The 22,295-nt window shown below is 40.4% G+C and overlaps 1 protein-coding gene across 5 annotated transcripts; it reads left to right on the top strand.

Moving 5' to 3' along the window:
* Window positions 1–14: 14 nt before the first annotated feature.
* On the top strand, window positions 15–22,158 carry ift88 (intraflagellar transport 88 homolog). Of its 5 annotated transcripts, XM_069662863.1 has the most exons (25): window positions 15–141; window positions 397–459; window positions 569–628; window positions 903–956; window positions 1,181–1,244; window positions 1,551–1,620; window positions 2,005–2,095; window positions 2,450–2,554; window positions 3,225–3,327; window positions 3,483–3,637; window positions 3,734–3,829; window positions 4,635–4,705; window positions 4,883–4,969; window positions 5,437–5,536; window positions 7,793–7,879; window positions 7,956–8,142; window positions 8,220–8,328; window positions 9,374–9,524; window positions 9,633–9,748; window positions 11,322–11,374; window positions 11,900–11,965; window positions 12,074–12,180; window positions 13,711–13,774; window positions 20,026–20,133; window positions 20,411–22,158. In XM_069662863.1, the coding sequence occupies exons 1-25, from the start codon at window positions 61–63 to the stop codon at window positions 20,530–20,532; spliced, it is 2,370 nt and encodes a 789-aa protein (XP_069518964.1). In that variant the 5' UTR covers window positions 15–60; the 3' UTR covers window positions 20,533–22,158. The 5 variants fall into 5 exon arrangements, with proteins under 5 accessions (XP_069518964.1, XP_069518967.1, XP_069518968.1 ...); XM_069662866.1 differs by lacking the exon at window positions 20,026–20,133; XM_069662867.1 differs by having other exon boundaries at window positions 3,483–3,829.
* Window positions 22,159–22,295: the final 137 nt, after the last annotated feature.

Genomic DNA, 22,295 nt, shown 5'->3' with positions numbered 1-22,295 from the left:
ACAGTCTTTTTCTCCACACTTAAGAGTATTTCTTTACGCCACCTCACCGGAGAACAAGAAATGGAAAATGTGCACCTGGCTATGGAGGAGGATGATCTATATTCGGGTTACAACGACTATAATCCAACATTTGACTCCGAGGTGAGTTATCCACTATGCTAAAACGTTATAAGCTAACTCTGAGATTGGCAGCTAGCTCCAAAACGTTTACGTTCCGATGTAAAGCACAGGTAATACTAATACAATGTAAGCTGCACGCGATTGCAGGTTGAGGGATGTAGAAGGACTTCACAAGTTATTTGTAATAGTTAATTTGCTAGTGTCGGTACAACGCTTTCTCTAGTTTTGTACAATTGTTTTGCAGAGAAGAAAGACTAATTATTGATCACTTTTAAGGAGTTGGAGAATGATGTGGACTTCCAGCAAGCTGTGAGGACAAGTCATGGAAGAAGACCTCCGGTGAGCACAGACAGTAGTAGTATTTGTTATTGGAAGAATAACATAAATCTTAAATGTACTATTTTTTTTAATTCTATAAAATCTAAACGTCATGTCTTTATTAATCCAGATGACCGCCAAATTTCCTGGCACTGCCATTGGAACTCGGACCTTAGGTTCTTCAATTGGAGTAAGTACAATTAAATGAAATAATTGTATAACACATGATATGAAAACTTACTACACTTGCAGTTCAAGTAATTTAGCAAAAAATGACAGTCCTACTTGCACACTGCTTTCCTTTAAAAAAAATGTATTTAATCAGCACATTACACTCTGATGAAAACAATATACATTTTATTCATGATAATATTTTTATCATATATTTTTTTATAATTTATTATATTGACAGGTAAACATGGCTAATTTTTTCTCACCTGTCTCATTCTTATTGTTTCATGAAGTCTCGGATCCCTTTGGCCTCTTCAATGGGCAGACCTATGACTGGAGCTGTGCAGGTGAGCAGGATTGACCTTCCGTATGAGCATTTATAGTTCTGTTTGAGTTGACAGAACAAAATCACAAAAACTCTATATTTAATTAGTAGTAATTTTATTCAACCATTAGAAGTGTTATTAAGATAAGATATAACTTATAAAATATACGTTTTATATTTAAAAAGCATAGAGGAAAACTATCACTATGTATAATGTTGTGTCTTTTGCGTTGTTCAATGTGTCAGGATGGAGCAGCCCGACCAATGACTGCTGTCAGAGCAGCAGGTTACACCTCCTCCTTGATCCGTGGTGAGTTTCAGGGAGTCACAAACAGATATAATGGGATTTGGGTTCAGCTTGTGATTCTGTTGTTGCTCTTTTTACAGTGTGTGCACTCTGAAAGTTATTTTTTGGCCCCAGTTATAGAGAGTCGGTGTCAGCATGACACAGCAGCAGGGAGCATGAGTCGCATTTATCTTTTTGATTAGCTCTAATTGTCAGAAACCAAAGGAATAATTGTTTTTTTATTTACACAAGACTCTAGATGGACAGATTTTAATTATGTAAACCATATAGTGTTGCACTAATAATTAATAGTATGACCTGTATTTTCAGGCTCGACCTTTGACCCTCTGGGCCAGTCTAAAGGCCCTGCTCCTCCACTCGAAGCAAAGAATGAGGACACGTGAGTTGTCACTATTTAAACCAACTCGTATGTTTCAGTATTTCTTTTTAAAATGATCCCTGCATCGTCCAAGATGAGTTTTTACCTTTAGCAAAGTGTAAGGAAAAAATCTATACAAATGTTTTATTGCTGCTTTATCACATCTATTAAAATAAGGATCTAACAAAGCAATTTTCATCTTAATAGTATATAACACAAGAGACATATTTTAAATTGTCCCCTCTTTGAATTTCAATCAGAGAGGTAATGACAGCGTTTGCCACTCTTCTAATGTTTAGTCAACTTAGTGTTCAAACAGCCATGTTTTCTGAAGCAGGAGGAGAGAAGCCTTCGCTTTCAGGCAACATTATCACACATTGTATTGCTGTGTCTGTGGTCCTGCAGGCCTGAGGAGAAGATTAAGATCCTGGAGAAGAAAGTGAATGACCTGATAGAGGAGAGCTGCATGGCACAGAGCATTGGAGCGTTACAACTGGTCAGACTCTGTCATTCTTTAACATACTGTTTAATAATGATGACTCTTTCGATTTAAAGAGTAGGGCCTCCTTCTAAGGCAGTAAACAGTGATTAATGTTTCATTGTGTCAGCTCTATAGTCTATAGGCCCATCACATTTCTCTGACTATGTAGTGCATTTTAGTAGTGTAGTGGTTTGTCTGTTTTTGCAGGTGAACATTAATTAGTTAAGGACAAATTTTAACTGGCCTGTGCTTTTGTTGAATTCTTACCTATGCGTGTTGGTTTGTGTCTTTCTGCATGGGCATTTCACCCTACCTAATGATCGTGCATGTGTGTGTGTGTGTGTGTGTGCATTATGTGTGTTTCTACAGGCTCTTGAAAAAGCCAAAGAGGCGGGGAGGAAGGAGAGAGCGCTGGTGAGGCAGAGGGAACAGTCGGGAAATGCGGACCACATCAATTTAGACCTCACTTATTCTGTAAGTTGGCTGCCGTCTATCAGTGATGTTCTCGTGTGTGTGAGTGAAATTATTGAACATTTCTACACTTTAAAATGACATGCCATATAAAGTGCCGTCTTTTGAACAAACATTCTTTTAACCTGGAATTTATTTATAATTTGTCGGTGAAGTGAGGTGATCTTCTTTCTTACTTATTTGTAAAGCCACTGCCCAGATGTTTTCTGCTCTACTCACTGTAGTGCCATCTAATTTCCATTTTTTTGGCTTTGATGCGAAATAGCTTTTGCTAATGCTATTGCTAAAAAATATCCAGAACCCAAACGCACTAAGCAATACAAAGTGCATGACTATGACATGTTTTTTACGTTGGGACACATTCTTCTTGTAATTGCCTGTTAGCTGTGCTGATATCATGCAGGTATATGTTTGTTTTTTTTACTGAAAAAGGCTAGAGGACAGTGGGGATTCCTGTTGATTGATTTAAGTTATTTTCATGTTAGAGGGAGACACAGTAAGAGAAGTATTGAGCCTGATTGATGCTCAGCCAGCAGGACACATGTTTGGTTCTGGAGGAAGTTGACTTCACCACTTCACCACTCGTAAACGACAAAATACACTAGCTGTGAGCTTCCTTGCCTGTTTTTGTTATTTATTTAAAAAAAAAAGTAATGTTTTCCATCATTACCAGGTTCTGCTCAACCTTGCAAACCAGTATGCAAACAATGAAATGTACCCAGAGGCCCTGAACAGCTACCAGGTGATTGTGAAGAACAAGATGTTCAATAATGCAGGTGAGCAGAAAACTCATTACCCTCGCTATGGATGTGTTTGAACTATATCTGCCCTTGTGAATCCACCCGTTTTGCAGGCATGTGTATGTTCTTGCTAGATGATTTTATTCATATTATTTGTTCATATCAGTTTTCCCTCTGTGCTGCTCCTCCAGGCCGACTGAAAGTCAACATGGCCAACATCTACGTCAAACAGAAGAACTTCCCCAAAGCCATCAAGTTCTACCGGATGGCTCTGGATCAGATCTCCAACGCCCACAAAGAAATGAGGATCAAGATCATGCAGAACATCGGCGTTGTCTTTGTCCGCATGGGTCAATACTCGGACGCCATAACATCCTTCGAGCACATCATGACCGAGAGCCCGAACATCAAGACGGGCTTCAACCTGATCCTGTGCTACTACGCCATCGGTGATCGGGAGAGGATGAAGAAGGCTTTCCAGAAGCTCATCTCCGTTCCTCTGGGCATCGATGACGAAGACAAGTACATCCCAGCTACTGTGGGTTACAGTAATACATGTTTAATTACTACAAACACATCTAATGTTTAGCATTTAGTAAACTGGTTACCTGTCTTTTCTGTGTGTGACTTTTAAATGTGTGAATATCAATCTATTCTTTGCCTATCATAACTTCTGTGTTTCTGTCCTGCACTGTTGTACTGTGATGTCTTTCTCTGTGGGTTGCCGCTCCATGAAGATCCTTTGTACATGCAGCTTTTTCTGTCTCCGCAATCTTCACTTTTAATAGTTTCCTCTCTCTCGGTTTTAATTTAATATACTCAAGATCCATTGCGGAACAATTCTTGGGGATGGCATGTCTCATAATTTCTTCAGTAGATTAATTACATTGTCCAGAAGAGCCTCTAACTTTTATTTATTTATTTATTTATTTATTTTCAGGGACAATGCACATCAATCAACATCACTGTAAATGAGCCAGTGTTAGTCAAAAGGCACATTTTCAACTGCTGTCCCTCGGCCTGATGTATAGTTGACCATTAAAACAACAAATAAAACACACAACATATAAAAGAGTCAGACATATAAGCAACAATAAATACAAGACAATATTAAGCAGACGAGCAGCTGAATTGTTAAAACATGACACATAAACTCACAACATGGCTACATGGCAGAAAAAGATCTGCTTGTCCTCTGACAGACATTGACCAAGAATAACCAAATTCAACTCCTATCCTCTTTTTTGTATGTTACAACCGAACATGTACAGATCACACAATACGTACAACAAAGTGTTTCCTTTAACGTCTTAATGTAAACTTTGTTCTCACATCTCTTTCAGGATGACACCAACTCAAATATGGTCACAGAGGCTATAAAGAACGACAAACTGCACCAGATGGAGAGAGATCTGTAAGAAACACAACACAATCACACACTTGTCTTCAACAAAACATGATCACTTTCTTTTCCTTGCAAGCCAGACCTCTTAGACATCACCACACAGTTATTCAAAAGCAAGGCATCCAATGTTTTTACTATCATTTCCCTGAGTTCCTGCCCTGTTCTCTCCTTTCACGCTGTACACAGAAAAGTTCTTGCTGAGAAGTTCATCATGACTGCAGCCAAGCTCATCGCTCCGGCCATTGAGACTTCTTTTGCGACTGGATTTGACTGGTTTGTAACTGCTGTGATTTTTATGCCTTGTTAACACAAGAGGGCGTCCAAAATACAGGTGGACTCCAGCGCCAGCTCTTTGGGTCTGAAAATCTAAACAAACGGGATTTACTTTGATATCTCAAGTGTTCTACATTTATGCAAGTTTACTTATCGACTTTAAATTTGTCCTTCTTATCACACCTACCAATTCTCTCTAGATAATAAGTTATAGTTGGTATTTTTTAATATTTCTTTTGTTTTTCTTTGCCAAGTTTAAAACTATTATTTCAATTATATTCACAATCTAAATTCCCCTGTCATTTCTAAATCTATACATTTAGGGGATTAGTGATCTTTTATGTCTCTCCGTTTGTTAGACAGCAGCTCTCATGAACCTTACTAATCAAATTTATATATAACAAATATTTTCATTTGCAGTGAACATCAAATTACTATTATAATTACTATATATTGTTGTTTTTTAGGTGTGTGGATATGGTGAAGAGCTCTCAGTATGTCGAGCTCGCCAACGACCTGGAGATAAACAAAGCCATCACCTACCTGAGACAGAAGGACTTCAACCAGGTGACTGTTTGTCCCAGCAGAATAAAGGGCAATACCACTCAGCTTAGGCTCACGCATTTATTCCTTGGACGTTGCCATAGTAGCAGCAACTGCAAAAGTTGCACCCCACTGTTAATAGGACATGTAAACAATTGTTGTTAACTTGCTGAAGTGACTGTTTATAGTAAAGTTACTCATCCCTACTCAGATCATGCTAATATTTACCAACATGTAATAGGTTTAATTTTATAGGCTTTTTGCCACTTTATAGTACGTTGCATGTTACATATATTAATTCCACATCAGAGACTGACTATAGAAACTGAAAGATTTGGTGTAAGCTCAAAAACACTGTATGTGTCTGTGTAGCTGTTACACTTTAAAATAGATACAGTGAGTGGTATTTCCCTTTTAAACTTAATGTTTGTCAACTGTTTTTTAAATTTTTTTATGAACATTTTTTCCACCTTTATTTGACATGTTTCCACACAGTTTTTTGACCGTGTTGTTTGTGTATGTCGGTCTTTTCCTGCTGAGGCTGTGTGCTGCATCAGATTTACATTCCCCCCTTCTCATCGCGCTCCATTCTCTCTTGCTTTTTGTCTTGTTTCCTTCCCATCTGCATGCCTAAGGTTGAGGTATGTGTGCCCTCTGTTTTCATGTCACATTCATGATGTATTCATTTATTTTTCCATGGCATGTTACCACCTAAGCATGCCTTTTCCAAATAACAGCACTGCCAAGACAAGTTTGAGAAGCAGTCATTGGTTTAAAACCCACAGACCAGTCAGGAAGGAAATTATAACGATGTTTTCCTCTTTAACAATATACCACTGAGTTCTCAGGGAACGGCAGGTTGGCCGGAGGAGCTGCTCTGTGGCAGCATTAACACAACATTAACACATTCATAGATTTTAGTGGTTACAAAGTTGTTCCAATTATATACAGCTGAAGAACTTTCTTTCACTGACAGGCTTTATGCATATGGAACTCCAAAGTGTTCAATACTTAGAGGAGTAAAAATATATTATGAAATAAAAAATAATGTTAATGTATTGTTTAAAACATAAACCTACATTTTGCAAAGTAGTTTAAAAAGTCTCTGTACTGTGATTTTTTTTAACAGCAGCAGCGAGATAATTGAAACAACATTACTTTGACTTTTTCTGTTTCTGGCCAATTCCTGAAGCAGTTGTTGAGCTTGTTAGCTTAAAGAGCAGCTCCAGTCATGTTTTAAGACATGTAAAAAGCTCTGCTTGAAATAATAAATTGTGTCTGATATGTTTTTTTCCTGCAAAATACGTTTAATTATCCTCCCAAGGCATCTCCTCCTTCTCCCTCATTAAAAGTTCAGGCCCCGCCCACTATGCACATTTCCAACCGCCCCCTCCTTTGCAAAAACAAAACCCGTCTCTGCCATCGTTTAGTGGCAACTTGTTTAAACTTAGCTAGCTTGAAATGTAGTAATTAGCAGTAGTAAAGTTATCGTTAGTAATCAGTAGTGAGTTTGATGATGATGATGATGACGGTTACAGCTGGCTCAAGCAGCGCCAAAGTGGTTGCCATAGGTTACACATAATGATATGCATAACGTCACCCCGTCCATTAACAGGATTGGCTCCTTAGGTTTGTGACTTCACAAACTTGCCAATCTGAAAACGACAGACAAAATCTTGACCTAAAATTAGTATGTTATACATGTTTGTCGGTGAAAATGCTGAAATAAAATGAAAGCAAACTTTTAAAAAGGAAATTATGACGTAAAAATAAGTATTACAGAAATGTTTGTTTTGTTTCATGATTATATATTTATTTATTTAATATTGAACACTTTGGAGCTTCACATAAATCTGATGCATGGTTTTGGTGCTTTTTAAACTCTCTCCAGACGTTCGTGGTGGTGGTGTAACTGTAGTCTAGCTGGGTGTTTGTCAAAAAGCTAACTTAAACTCAGAAAGACTGTTGGAAAATCTCCCCAGTATGTTACATGCTTACATTGGCATTAGAAGGAACTACATGTTTCATTTAAAACAGTTAATATTGTGTCTGAGGAAAAAAGAAAACACTCATTACTGTGTATAAACAAAATAAAGACGATTACATCTTTATTTTTACATTCTTTAAATTCTAATGTTCAGATTTAATTTGAAGGTTTCTGTAGGGGCAAGATTTATAGAACTCTTCTTTTTTTATGCTTGTAGGTGTGTTACATACTGGGATGAATCACTTGCACCTCCATTACATTTTACCTTGACAACTTTGTATGATTGATATCAGGCTGTGGAAACACTGAAGACGTTTGAGAAGAAAGACAGCAGAGTGAAGAGTGCTGCAGCCACCAACCTCTCGTTCCTCTACTTCCTGGTAAGATCTCCTTATTTAGTTCTTAATTCAGGTGCTCAAGGACCTCTAGTTAACTACTGGTGTTACACCTACGCAGGAGAAGGACTTTGACCAGGCTGACCGATATGCCGACCTCGCCATGAACGCCGATCGCTACAACCCCGCAGCACTAATCAACAAAGGCAACACGGTGTTCGTCAAGCAGGACTACGAGAAGGCTGCAGAGTTTTACAAAGAGGCACTGAGGAATGATTCTTCCTGCACCGAGGCGCTCTACAACCTGGGTGAGCTGGGAAAATGTATGAATAATCCAATGAAGCATATATTTAGGTTCCTCCGACTGAAGGTCTCTTTGTACCAGGTCTGACCTATAAGAGGCTGAACCGTCCGGAGGAGGCTCTTGAGTGCTTCCTGAAGCTTCATTCCATTCTGAGGAACAGTGCCCAGGTGATGTACCAGCTGGCCAACCTGTATCCTACTGATAGGAAGTGTGACTTGTTATATATGTTTGTCTGTGGCCCTGTTTACACCTGGAATTAACATGCATCCATTCAAAAGGGGGCAGCTCTGAGTACAGGAAGGAATGCACCCAGGATCAATCAATCAAACAATTGTTATTATATTGCGCTGAATCATAAAAAAAATGTATTTCAGGACACTTTTTACTTAGAGTCCCTTGATTAATCCACCACAAGCAAGAAAAACTTCTTTTAACAGGCAGAAACCTCAAGCAGAGTGAGACTCATTGGTGACCAGATGGGAGGACGTGGGATAGAGTGAGAGGAAGAAAGAGAGAGAGAGTAGATAAAGACAAAGAAAACAGACAGGATGCTTTGAGGATGCACTGAGATCTGCAAAGTACAGACTCATCCACACGCCAACTGCTTTATATAAGAGTCGGAAATTACACGAATAAGCCACATAATGCTCATGGATGACTCAAAACTCTTCCTGATTTCCATTTGAACTTTGAATTAAAAAACATTCTGGCTTTGCAAATGAAAATGCTGAACGTGTCTATTTGCATAAAGAGCAGGAAAGAAGCTTTCTAGCTGTAATCGAACCGCTGAAGACTGACGTTAAGGTCAGGTGTAAACATGTCACAGGAGTCCAGACTAAACGTAGGTGAAGTTTCAGGTCTCCAGGTAAAAGTATGTTGGAGTAATCCTCAGGCTTCTCCGCTCAGACTGCAGGCTGCTGTGAACGCCAGGTTTCACACAGTTTTTTCTACACTCTGCACTTTGTGACGTCACCAATTCAGCCTCAGCAGGCGTCAGAGAGCTGGCCAATCAGAAGAAAGCAGGGTTTCTTAAAGAGACAGAGCTGACTGAGTCGTTTCAGGCAGAGGCTGTAAGAGGGCCTGCACAGAGCACCAGTGTGAGTGTAAATTATGCTAAGCTACTCCACGGGTATCACAGAGTGAAATATGATTAGCACAATACCCCCCCTTTAAGGGACTCACACCATCTCTGCTCTCATGTGAGCACCTGTTGGTACTTGACTCACTGGCTCCAGCTATGAGCTCCTTGAAGATCCCCAGCAGGCGATTGATTGGTTGATGCAGCTCATCAGTGTAACTCCAACAGACCCCCATGCTCTGGCCAAACTGGGAGAGCTGCACGACAGCGAGGGGGACAAATCCCAGGCGTTCCAGTACTACTACGAGGTACGGGAAGAAACGTGAAACGTTTTTCTTTTTAAGTTGATTTATTCAGCATTTTAGTGCTGATTACCTGTCAGTGATCTGATGATGTTGGGTTTTGTTTCCATCCAGTCCTTCAGGTACTTCCCCTCCAACATCGACGTGATCGAGTGGCTCGGAGCGTACTTCATCGAGACGCAGTTCTGTGAAAAGGCCATTCAGTACTTTGAACGAGCCACACTCATACAGTAAGTACTCACAATACTTTAGAGGACAAAAGCCTGACGAGTGAGAAGCAGATAAATGTGGGTAAAATTCAACTGGCAGCTCGTATCAAACCTAACGATGCCAGAAAATGAGCATTATTTTTTGGTGGAGTCGGGTCCCAAGAGCTGTTGTATCACTCTGAGAAATATCTGTGAAATGATGTCTACACTTCTTCTTCTGCACTTTTCTGACATGATTATGTGATTTGTCTCTTATTTCATCTTGTTTTGATTCTCGTCTCGGCCTTCTTTCATCACGGAGCTCGCTCTCATCTGGAAGTAGTTTGAAGAGAAAGGACAGATGATTTGATTTTGTTTCCCTTCCAGCTGAATTCAGAATGTTTTCTTTTTTACCTTTCGTTTTCGCTTAATTGTTAACTCAACTCCAGATCTGAGCCTAACTTCACACGCTGCATGGATCTGTAAAAGCTGATACAGTGGGTAACATGCTTAGGAAGGTGTTTGGAAGGGAGCATGGATGTTGTTTTGAGCCATTTCAGTCAGAAAACTCGCGTTTGTATTGATTGAAATGTTTACTGAAGCAGCAGCTTGTGTTTGGCACCTCTGCTCCGAACTCATCACTCCTTGCAGAATTATTTGCAAGCAGAGATTTGAGGAGCGATGAGATGATCTCTTAAACCCCAGCCGGAGCCTGCAGGTGGATGCTGGGGTGGTGGTGGGGCTGGAAGTATGAGCGCAGTACTGGTGCAGGGCAGCGATAGCGATGACCAGAGCAGAGGGAGAGGCTGGAAATCTTGCAGCTTGAATAGATGCCAAATTGGGAGGAAGTGTTTGTCAGGCGATTGTGGAGAATGACGCATAACAAGTGTGAATCAGTGCAGCTCGAACTGCCTGCCTGAAGTAGCTCGCAGGCGTCGCTCCATTTATACACATAAAATACTTTTTTATAAATTTAGTAAGAAATGTCAATATTAGAGATAGACCGATATGTTTCTTTCGGGGCCGATACCGATACCGATTATTAGTAGTCAAGGAGACCGATAACCGATATTTGGAGCCAATATTCATTTACAGTAAAAGTGAAAATATTGGAGTCAAAATTTTGAATAATACAAACTCCAACACTTAACTTTGTTTAAATGCCCTTAAGCATATGTTTATGAAACAGTTCCCAGGGTCAGCAGCATCTCTTATAAAGTTAACTGAAAATTTAAATAAATAAATAAATAACTTCCTGAAGTTTTATAAAGTAAATAAAACAAAGTTAAATAAAATTTGCAAAGAAATGAACTTTTTCTCCTCTCCGCCGTGTGTGAGCACTCTGCATGCACAGCTTTCACTGCTGATTGGCTGTTACCCGTGCCATGGCTCTGCGTGTAACCAATCAGTGCTGTGGGTGGGACAATGCTGGAGACAGAGTAGTGACTGCAGACAGTATCGACGATAATCGGTCTATCCCTAGTCAATATTAACACTTCTATTAAAGTGTTTTATGACATTAAAGTCATTTGCTTTAGTTTGCAGGTAAATAAACATGTTTTAAAAGTCGTTGTGTGTTAATACTGACTGGATTTTTCAATGCTGTGCTTCTCAGACCGACCCAGGTGAAGTGGCAGCTGATGGTGGCGAGCTGCTACAGGAGAAGTGGTGAGAATTATTCTGTTCTTGTACCACCCGTGCTCTGCCTCTAACGTTCTGAAATCCAGATCACAGAAATGTGGATTCACTCCAGATTATAATTCCCAAACTTTACAACTTTGGTGACTTTAAACCCCGACTCTATAATAACATATTAAGTCTGATCAACAGTACAGTGATTACAAATTGTTACCAAGAAACCAGAGATACAGGGTTCTGCAATTGGGTAAAATTAGACTCCTGGAGCGTCAGTCATTATTAAGATTAAATATGGAACTTGATCTCAGATCAAATATTCATCTTTTGTGATTGTAATCTTACGTTGTGCCTGTATCTGAGTTTGTTGTATCTTCTTTGTGATGTTGCAAACAGAGCTGCTGTCATGAAAGCTTGCACACTTGATTGGACAATAAAGAACTATCATAATGATCATTTAACTACCTACAAGCAGCAGTACTAAACATTTATCTGATTAAGATTGATGCCGTTTCAGAACCTTTGACTTACTTGGATCTTTTCTTTATTGCTTCACAGGAAACTACCAGAAAGCTCAGGAAACATACAAAGACATTCACCGCAAGTTTCCAGAAAATGTGGAATGTAATTCATCCTGTTTGTTACACTTTTTTTTAAAGTCTTGACCAACAGCAGATGATTTACCGACCAGAGCGTAAAGAGAATAAACACTCAATGTGTGTTTGCTGTTAGGCCTGCGTTTCTTGGTGAGGCTGTGCACAGACATGGGACTGAAGGAAGTCCAAGACTACGCCACCAAGCTGAAGAAGGTGGAGAAGATGAAGGAGATCAGAGAGCAGGTACGTCTCTCTCTCGCTCTTTGTATTCTTACCTAAAATATCAGTGCCTCACCACCTGTTAGTGATTCACCTTGTAGGCACTTAATAAAAGCCTCAACACCTGTCATTAGTGGTTGTCTGAAAGCTCTTTCTTGGAAATATATGGCACATGGAAAGCTATGGATTGTACATCTGCAGGGAATAAGATCATTTTAACTGAGACTGGTAGTTAGCAGGAACCTCTATAACTAACTTTAACTAACTCATGGGGTGAACCAGGGGAAATGCCGTGACACAGATTGCATCACCACAGCACTGCCAAAAGTGTCTGACTGACAGTCCACATGTTGGTAAATCTCTGCAGAAAGAACACAGCAATGAGAGCTCATAACCAAACATGGAATTAGGGAAAGAAACTATTCTGAAATACCGCTTACATAACATTCAGATCAGGTGAAACATCTGAATAACAGCCTCCCAAATAACCCGCTCGTTCTGCCATCATATGTTACAAACCTCCTCATTAATCATCTGTCCCTCACCGTCGTCTCGGCGTCCCGTCCTGTCGTCTCTTCCTGTTCGAGAACGCGCTGATTGAAATCAGCCATAAAGTTGGGTCAGTTTTCACTGCAGCTCCAGAAAGGCATCAAAACCAGCTGTTACACGTTCATTCTCAACAATGACTCAAATGACATCGTTTGAGGAGATTCATCTGCAGCTCCCTCAGCCGTACGAGGCTTTGTACAACTTACTCCCACAGTTACATTACGTTACATGTGTTTTCTTGTTTGTTATTCTCACGAGAATTATGCGTCGTTTCATTGCATCCTTATCTTGAAGGATGCATTAACCTTTGGAGGTCAGCGCTGGCCTTGGTGTCGGGTCAGTCAGGTTTTAAAGAGGGAGAGAGATTCAGAGTCGTGCGCTTCGGCCTTTTGGAGATATTTATCATAGCCGGGAACAGATGAGGTGGATGACTTAGTGAAATCACAAGCAGCTGCTCTTAAATCAGCACGGAGACGTTTTGGAAGCAAAGAAACAATCCAGAGACAGGCAGAGTCAGAAATCCCCAAACTCTACAAACTAATCCTAAATAAACCTGATAAACCTGCACGGAGCGAGAAATATTGTCATAAGAAATTATTAAGATTAAATCACCGTTGTATCTGTTGTTATTCTTACTTAAAATGTGTTAATTTACTATGGAAACGGCTTTTTTGTCAATGCTAATTGCAGCATTGTTTCTATTTCACTCAAACCAGAACTGTAAGACTTGTCAACATCACATTTATACTCATTTATTCATACTTGAATCCCATATTCTACTTTAATTTGTATTTAAATGTGTCTGTGCAGCTTTTTCTGAGGTGGTAACATCGTCAAAAGTTGTTTCAATGCTAATTAAGCTGATTCAATTTCTGAGACAGAGCGAGAGGCAGGTAAAGAAAGAGGCAAATAATGTAGCGCGAAAGTCTCAGCTCTGTTGTTCGTCAATTTCCTTTCTTTCTGCATTTCTGACTGAATTCTTTCCTTCGTTCTCTCCTCCCTCAGAGGGTGAAGTCGGGTCGGGAGGGAAGTGCCAGAGGTCGGCGAGAAGGCAGCGCTGGGAGTGCTGGTGAGTCAGGAAAGATCTGAAAATCCAACGTACACATAACTCAACATTTGGGTGGATTAGACCTCAGATATCTAAGAAACCAGATCTTCATATTTCACTTCCTATTAATCATCTTTAAAAAAGTGTAGACTTGATTGAAGTTGTGCAGAAACCCCAAACATATTTGTCATTTTGTTAATCTCAGAGTCCCAAACACAAACATGAGTCATTGTGTATTTTTAGCCTGGGAAGGGCCGCGCTTCAAACCACAACACTCATTTTTGATACAGCTCTAAATAAGTCAAAACCCAAACGTTATGAAAACTGTCAAATACTGAAAACAAGACGTCAGAGTTTTCCCAGAACTGGTCTCTAATCCTTCAAATGTTTTTATAGCAGAGTTCTATTTCTCTGACAGAAACCCCGAGAGGGCAGTGAGAGGAACGTTTGGAGATCCATTTTTCTACTTCTGATCAGAATCATTTTCTCTCCTCTGTTTATGACTTAAGATTATTAGAAAAAAAGGTTTCGCAAGGTTAATCTAAGCTTCTGAAAACAGCTGCAGGAAGAAACTGGAAGATAAAGCCTAGCTTTTTTTTTTTTTTAAAGTCGAGCTGAAATGAAAAATGTCATTTTAATCCTTTAGATCACATCCCCGGTAATATTGTGCGTCTATTTGACAATATAGGCCAAAATAAATACAGAAAATCCATTTCTTCGTATTCTTATATCAAAATCCGATAATTTTTTCTTCCGGTAAAACTAAATTTCACGCGTGCTTACGTAAGTTAGCACCAAACAATTTCAACCAATCAATCTGCAACATTTAGCCGCAGAGCACCAAGAACGCTCGGTCAGTTAGCTAGCTGCTGCGCTGTGGAGAACGTCTGTCTACGCCCACTTCTCAACGATCAAATCAAATCCCTCTAATGATATGTCCCGCCTGCACGTCCTGTTTCACTCTGACATACGTCACGATACGGAAGCTGGATACTCTCGAAGTTGTTATTCTCAATACAAGTGTAGGTCAACAAAGAATAACTGTTAAAGCAAAGAGAAAAAAGAAGATGAGTGTTAGTTAAAGTTAAAGTGTTATAATAAAATAAAGAATAATAGTTTTATTAATAATGCATGTAGATCTAGTAATTTAGACACATATAGACCTATATATATATATATATATATATAAATACTTACACTTTCAATTTGTTAACTTATAACAAACAAAAACATTTTTATTTGACATAGAAGTGGGTTCATTCTGTCGTATTCATGTTCTTCACTATGTGCTCCTGACCTAAATCCAATACCTTAGCAACATATCTAAACATCCTTATACATAATCACACGTCCTTCCATACATACCTCCATATGATCAAGTATATTTAAATCTTACACATACACATGTGGTAGTGTTGCACTTCAGCCTCATGTGCCCAGATTGAATTTTCATGGGAAAGAAAAATCTCCTGCCAGCTTAGAAAATGATCCTGATAAATCTACTGTCTTTAAACAGATGAGGAAATAAAGTTTCTTACAGGTGACCTAAAGGTTTCCCGATATCACTGGTATAAAAAATAGCTAAAGATCATCCTGGCAAAACTTTAAGTCATACAGCAGAAAAGCCAATAAAGATAAGACGAAGAAAACGGGCGACTATGAATCCTTTTATTTACGTTCCTATCAGGGCCTCGGAGAAACAACATGTGGGAAACATCTGTGCATTTTCTGCCTTTTTCTATTAATTACAAACATGTTTTAATGGAAAACAAAAAGATACTGAGGAGAAATATTGCTTTGGTGACAGAACTCAAAGTCGGTATCAGATCAGCGTTATGGGTAGAGTAATATATTTTAAGACGGGGGTTTAATGAGCTTTAATAAAGCTTAAAATAAAATCATTTTTGGTCCTTTTTGTATCATGTGCTGTATGTCATCACTTCCTGTCTCCTTTCTGTTGTTCACACATGCTGCTGGGCAGCAGGCGTCTCCACACCTGTCCTCGCCTCCCCTAAGAAGGCCGGCATCATGGGTACAATCACACACCACACAGAGTCCAGACTAGGCTTCATATCCTGTTACAATACTGATTATTTATTCAGGACAAGTTGTGGGATTTGTTAGCGTAGCTGTAACTTCTTATCCTAAATGGGTCACTAGCAGGTCGAACACCTTTCTGGGTCGTGTTAATGATCCTGCTGGGTTGACTTAATTCCTGCATCCTGTCCTGGATAAACACGGTTCGTGTGGAATTAAAGTGTAACCTCACATGAGACAAACAAAGAGCTTAAAGCCTCAGCAGACACATGAGAGGGTAAACTTCCACCGTTCCTTCACTACAGATCCACAACAAATACAGACACATTCTCCAGACTGGCTCCGACTCTGGAAAGCTGGCTCCTGGGCAGAATTTAAACTCAATCCAGACGAACCAGAGAGTTGCCAAAAGCTGTAACGAGGCCCAGCTTCGCTCTGTTGTGCAGCTGAATGTCTGCGCTGTAGAGCAGTTAAATATACATATATCAAGCACCTGTTAATGTCAGCCGCGCCCCACCCTGCCAAGACTCTCTTAGTCTCCTGTGTCCTGATAAATGAGATCAGAAACCCCCGAACGTGTGCGCTTTAACTGCTCCGTTTTGTTTTATAACTGCATCTATAATACGCTTTTCAACATGTTTAATCCTTACATATTGCTTCTGACACATTGAAGTGGTTTAACCCTTTTCTTATTTTCCCACGGCACGTCAGAGATGGATGTTAAAGCAGGTGAGAGAGTAAGGGTGATAAAAACAAATCAGTTGCTTGTCTGATTTCTTTCTCTCTGTGTGCAGCTCTTTCACTCCAACTGTAATATTTATCTCCTTTTATCTGCTGTTTCTCTGCTTCCTCTGTATCCTCTCTCTCTCTCTGCTTCCTCTTTGCTGCGAAGTTTCTCAATCTGAGTCCAAACAACTCAGTCCCCTGTTGGACTCGGGGCGAGGTACGTAAAATCCTTAATCCAGATTAATATATTAAAAACTGGAGGTTTAAAGGATTGTACTTCTACTTCTAAATCTCTACAAAAACTGCTTGTTTTGTTTTAAATACTTTCTTATTTCTGCAACGCAGAGTTTCTTATTTCTTCTTCACACCCACGTCTTGTGTCCATGATGAAAACAAGATGTTGATCAAGTAGTTTCTTTATCTTTTGTTCTCTTCTTTGTGTCCTTTCAGTAACACCTACAGTACATCTTACATTCCCATATCAGTTTTAACAACTTGTGACATTAATTATCCTTCCCAAGAGCCTTCTGCATGTATCATAGGGTTATTTATTTCTTTTTACTGGGCGAGTGCACGTTAATAATCCCTGTAATTATGTGACAGTGTTATCCAAAGGTTCATGGTCAGATGTAGATCCTGTTCAGGGCCGTGTGGGGCTGGAGCCTCTCCCAGCTGATTGGGCGAGAGGCGGGGTTACACCCTGGACTGATCGCCTGTCAATCACAGGGCTGACACATAGAGACAGACAACCTTTGACGCTCACATTCACACAATTTGGTGTCACCAATAAACCTAGCGAGCATGTCTTTGGACTGTGGGAGGAAGCCGGAGTACCTGGAGGGAACCCACGCATGCACAGGGAGAACATGCAGACTCCACACAGAAAGGCCCGCTACATCTGAACCTGGATTTGAACCGAAACCTTCTAGTCGTGAGGCGGCAGCGCTAACCACTGCACCACCGTGCAGCCCCCGAAAAAATGCCAAATATTTTGATGATTTTGTTGTATGAGGCTTTTACATCGTCCTTTCTTAATCCTTAAATTTTCCATTTGTCATTCGAAAAAGTTAACACGTTCATTCCTTCTTTCAAGGTCGTGTTTAAATCAAGGAATGGAAAAAGACAGTTTCAGTGGCTTCACAGCTTTGTCCTAACCTTGGTATTATAATGCAAATATGCATTTGTACTTGGTAAGACGAAGGCAAATCCTTTTTACTCACCTACATCATCTAAATAAAGTTGACAGTGTACATTAGATCAGCAGATTTTAAGCGGTTCAAGCTGTTTTCCGTGAGGTAAACACCCAAGTTTTTTAGTTCAAAACACCTGAAACTGCTCCAGGAATATTCTCACAGGCAGCCGTGATGTCGGACTGCGGTCGGTCTGTGTTTGCATTGAGCGCTCTCCTCTCTGAGGAGGAGCAGATATTTGAGAAAACCTCCAGTGCACCTGAGAGTTTCCCCTCTTTCCTGCAGAGTCTGCACATTTTCAGCACTGTGAGTTCAGCGTGGGTGTGTCTGCATCCAGGCTGAGACTATAACTGGTTTCTACCTCTTAACTTATGTGTTTTTATTCTCACATAAAAAAGACATCAAACTTAGGCCAGGGTTAAATTTGATACCATAAAATAGCTGAAGCTTTCACAATCTAATAGTCTTTTAAAGAGTTTTTCCAAATAAGTTTAATCAGGAAAAATGAGTCACAAAAGCCAGAAGGTTGACTCATGGATATTGATCAACGTCTCTATGGAACCCTCGCAGAAATATTATGTCAGTTTGTGCCGTGGAGGCGTGCAAAGTCCTGTCATAGCAACTTTAAGTGTGGAAACTGTTACACAAGATTAGTTTTCAGTCTGGCTTCCAACCTGACGTTTCATCCCTCTCTTCCCTGTCCGCCAGTTGTGTATTGTAAAATAGAAACGCCACTGAGACCGTCCAAGAAGAGAAAAAAGTAATTTTCCAGCAGAGGTTTCGGTCTGTGCAGGCTCGAGTGAGATGTTTAGGAGGAGAGGTAGAGTATCGGGCCTCCGCCTCCTTCCTGTTTTTCAGCTCTCTGCGTTCTGCTGTTTCCAAAGCTACCTGGCAGCCAGATGTGGGCCGCTGCTGTCAGTAATCATGTCTGTCCTTCAGCTCGCTAGACTGCTCCGTCAGCCTGTCATCGTAGCCTGGAACACACACACACACACATATTTTCCAAGAGATTCATTACACCTTGTGAAATGTACCAGCTAAGTGTCTGAGAGGATTTGTACCCGGGCAGGTTGCTACATTGCTCTGTAGTAGGATGCGATACTGTTGCAGTTTTATGCATGATATCTTGTTACCTCTTCCTTCAGATACACACCTCAAGAAATGTTCCAGTAATTTAAAACCTGGGCTCTATTTTTTTTTACATATTTTAGGATCCTAAAGACGAATAGTAACAAAAAGTTTTGGAACTTCTCCGGGCTGCAACTTAATCCTTGTGGTCAAATGTACCGATCGTCCACAAGAAGTACTTGGTTTTTCCCCTGCGTGGTTCATATTGTTATGCTAGGCGTCTTAAGATAGCAACTCTTTCTGTAGTCCAACACAACAGACTCTCTTCGACTCCGACTCACTTTTCATCTTCCTGCTACAGCTCATCTTTGCAGGATTGCATTGCAGCCACTTTTTGCAGCTGCCGGCTAAAGCAAGCTCCAGGGAGAAGCTTTTTGTACCCATAAGACATTTCGACTTCAAAAGTAGGGCAGCTAGTTTGTGAAAATAGTCATTATGATTAGGTAAGAATAATCTACCCATCCACATGTTTGCATTTAGGAGGAAAACGGACGTTTGAATAGGATGGTGTGAGGCTCACCTGTAGCATATTTATGTGTCGATTGCCAAAGACCAGCTACAGCTGCACAGGACGCACCACAAACATGCTGTGATTTATGCGAGTCATTCCAGGAGTCTTTTCTGTGAGTGTGATGTTTTGGTACATGTGATAGAAAGAAGTCACTGCCACTGTAAGACGAAGATCTCACTTCTCCTCCATGTTGACTCTTCAGGATGTGAGAAATATGAGTTCCTCTCAGTCCGACCTCCTCGCAGCTTTGAGTTTGTCCTGCTGTGTTTGAAAGAGTAAAGAAAGAAAAGAGTCCATGAAAGTTTGAATACAGGGATGTGAAGACTTTGGAAATACGCACACGTAAAGCAAGTCGTGTTATTTGATGAGTTGTGATTTCATTTTGGGGAGGAAGTCTTAGATTTTAGAGAACGTTATGTTAAAGTAAGAAGTAATTAGGTCTTAAAAAACTGAATGTTGGAATTCAAAATGTGCAGAAGCCTCGCACATATAAATTGAAACACATGTAGTCTGCACACACACACACACACACACACACACACACACACACCCTGATGAGGTCAAAGTAGTCTCACTCCACTAAAGCAAAACATGAATGAAACGGCTTTAAGGGAACATTTTCACTACGTCAGAACAACTGACTCTTTAGTGTTCGTGTCTGCGTGTGTGTTTTGTTGCAGACAGCGGCCACAGCAGCAACAGCACCAAAGGCGAGCGACTGAGCGCCAAGATGAGGTCACTTCCTGGTTCCAACGAGCCCTACGAGGCCAGCAGCCCGAAAGAAATCGGTGAGGAAACAAGATTTTGTCTTTCTTTTTGTCTCTCTCGTCCCTCTTTGAACAGTTGCTCTTTGAATCCTTTGTGTTCCTGAGGTTTAATGTAACAATCAGTATCATATATCTACAGACACTTTAATGTGCAATGATACTTTCAGCATCCTCTTCAGCAGCATGTACAGTCGATGCATTTGTTTGCTACTTTGGAAAATATGTAAGAGCATCTGAAATTCTTTTTCAGCCCAGGACATTTAATAACAAGTGAAACCTTTGTTCTCCTCGTGTGCAGATGCTTCTTACGTGGACCCTCTCGGGCCTCAGGTGGAGAGACCAAAGACGGGAGCTAAGAAGCGCGTGGAGGACGACGACTTTGCAGATGAAGAGCTGGGAGACGACCTGCTGCCGGAGTAGCTTCTTCCCCCCTCTGCCTTCAGTGCAATGACTGAAAGTTTGATCTTTTATAAACCTTTTGAAAGGCAAGAAACTTCATAATAAAACTACAATATTTCATACTTAGCTCCTCAGCATAGAACTTAGGCAATATAGGATAAAGACTGTTTTACATGGGTATGATGAGAGTCCAGCGACTCTGTTTTTCCACTTCTGAATGTAGGAGGGAGACAGTAATAACTCACATTGGTCATCTTTACTTTACATCTTCACCGGAAAATCAGACAGGCTGCTTCTTATTTAACAGTAAATAATTATACATCTCTGTTTAACAGAGGAATACCTGGAAATGTCCGTGAGAAAGACCTAAAGAAAGCTGTTCGCTTTGCAGTCTGCAACTGTTCAAACAGTTTTGTTTTGGCTCTTTCTCCAGGATAATGAATTTGAAATGAAACCATCACAACAACATCACAGTGTTGTGGTTTAACTTTAAAGGAGCAGCTCGCCCCTGGAAAAAGCTGCTGTCAGTCAAAGCTGGTGTTCTCTATAATCAGTAGAAGCAATAATATTTGTAATTGGCGCCATAGCTGTGGAGAAAGTTGTACAAACAGCTCGTGGTTTCGCCCATTCTACATTCCTACAACACCCAGCATGCATTGCGCCCCTCCCTCTGAAAGGAACGGCCCAGCGAGAGACGCTGGAGTGAAATACTACCGTTTCTGCTGCAGGCGATGGCTCAGAGCGGAACAGAATCCGAAATACGACGAGAATATACCCGTGGATCGCCAGATGACGCGTTTTACTTAGTAAACGTGAAATTGTGTTTTTTTCCTACCATAACGGCATTAGCTCCACATAACAGTGTGATAGGACTGAGGTTGAAAATCAACGAACTGGCCCTTTAAGTTTAAGGCGTTCACATTCATATCTACGGAAGCCCTAAGCGAACATTCATCCATACATTTTATTTACTCTTTATTCCAGTGATTTCCGGTTGTTTTCTCGAGATCTCGACTTCTTCATCTCGAGATAACAACGCTGCAAAGCCGTGTCATGTCAGATGATCATAACTCGTATCTCCAGAACTTACCTCATCAGTGTGGACTGGCAGCATGGCGTGTCCCGGTCTGTAACATCACAGTGAGCAGCCTGTTCTGTTTTGTCGACAGAAAATTAACCCTGTTATCACGAGAAAACCAGCTTTGTTATCCTGAGATAACGAGATAAATAAGTCAAGAAAACAACCGGAGTAAATTAAATGTATGGATGCATGTCCGCTTGGGGCCTCCGTACATATACGATGAAGTGTGTAGAAGTTATTACATACTTCTCCTCCCAGGAGCACAAGCTCTCTGCTGCTCACCCCGTGTGCACGCCCTCACACACCCTTAAAGCCCTTGAATCCAGCGCTGGGGCACCGAGCCAAAACAATGAATAACATATCACTGTCCTGATATTTTCGCCTGCACGGTATGTTTCCATGTGTGAGCGTGGGAACCTTCTGGAAAACCCATCAACAGTGAGATACCAAACTTGTGTAATGCATCCCTTTCAGATCCTGTTGCATTATTTTTATACATTTTGTACTTTGTTCCAGAAATGTTTGCTCGTAGTGTATTTATTTTTTCTTGTTTGTTCGTGTCTGTTCCGTCCATTTTATAATTAAAAAAGAATATTCGATGTTTTGAAGAAAACAAACTTGAGTAGTCTCGTTCTCAGCAAATAAACCTTTAGATATTAGATTCTGTAAGTAAAGAAAGTGACAATCTAAGTTATGAAAGTTC

The sequence above is a fragment of the Semicossyphus pulcher genome, unplaced genomic scaffold, assembly GCF_022749685.1.
Source record: "Semicossyphus pulcher isolate SPU_LCO1_2020_fin unplaced genomic scaffold, fSemPul1.0.p SCAF_15, whole genome shotgun sequence".
In the NCBI taxonomy this organism is placed as follows: domain Eukaryota; kingdom Metazoa; phylum Chordata; class Actinopteri; order Labriformes; family Labridae; genus Semicossyphus; species Semicossyphus pulcher.
This window is presented reverse-complemented; position numbering and strand designations above follow the sequence as displayed.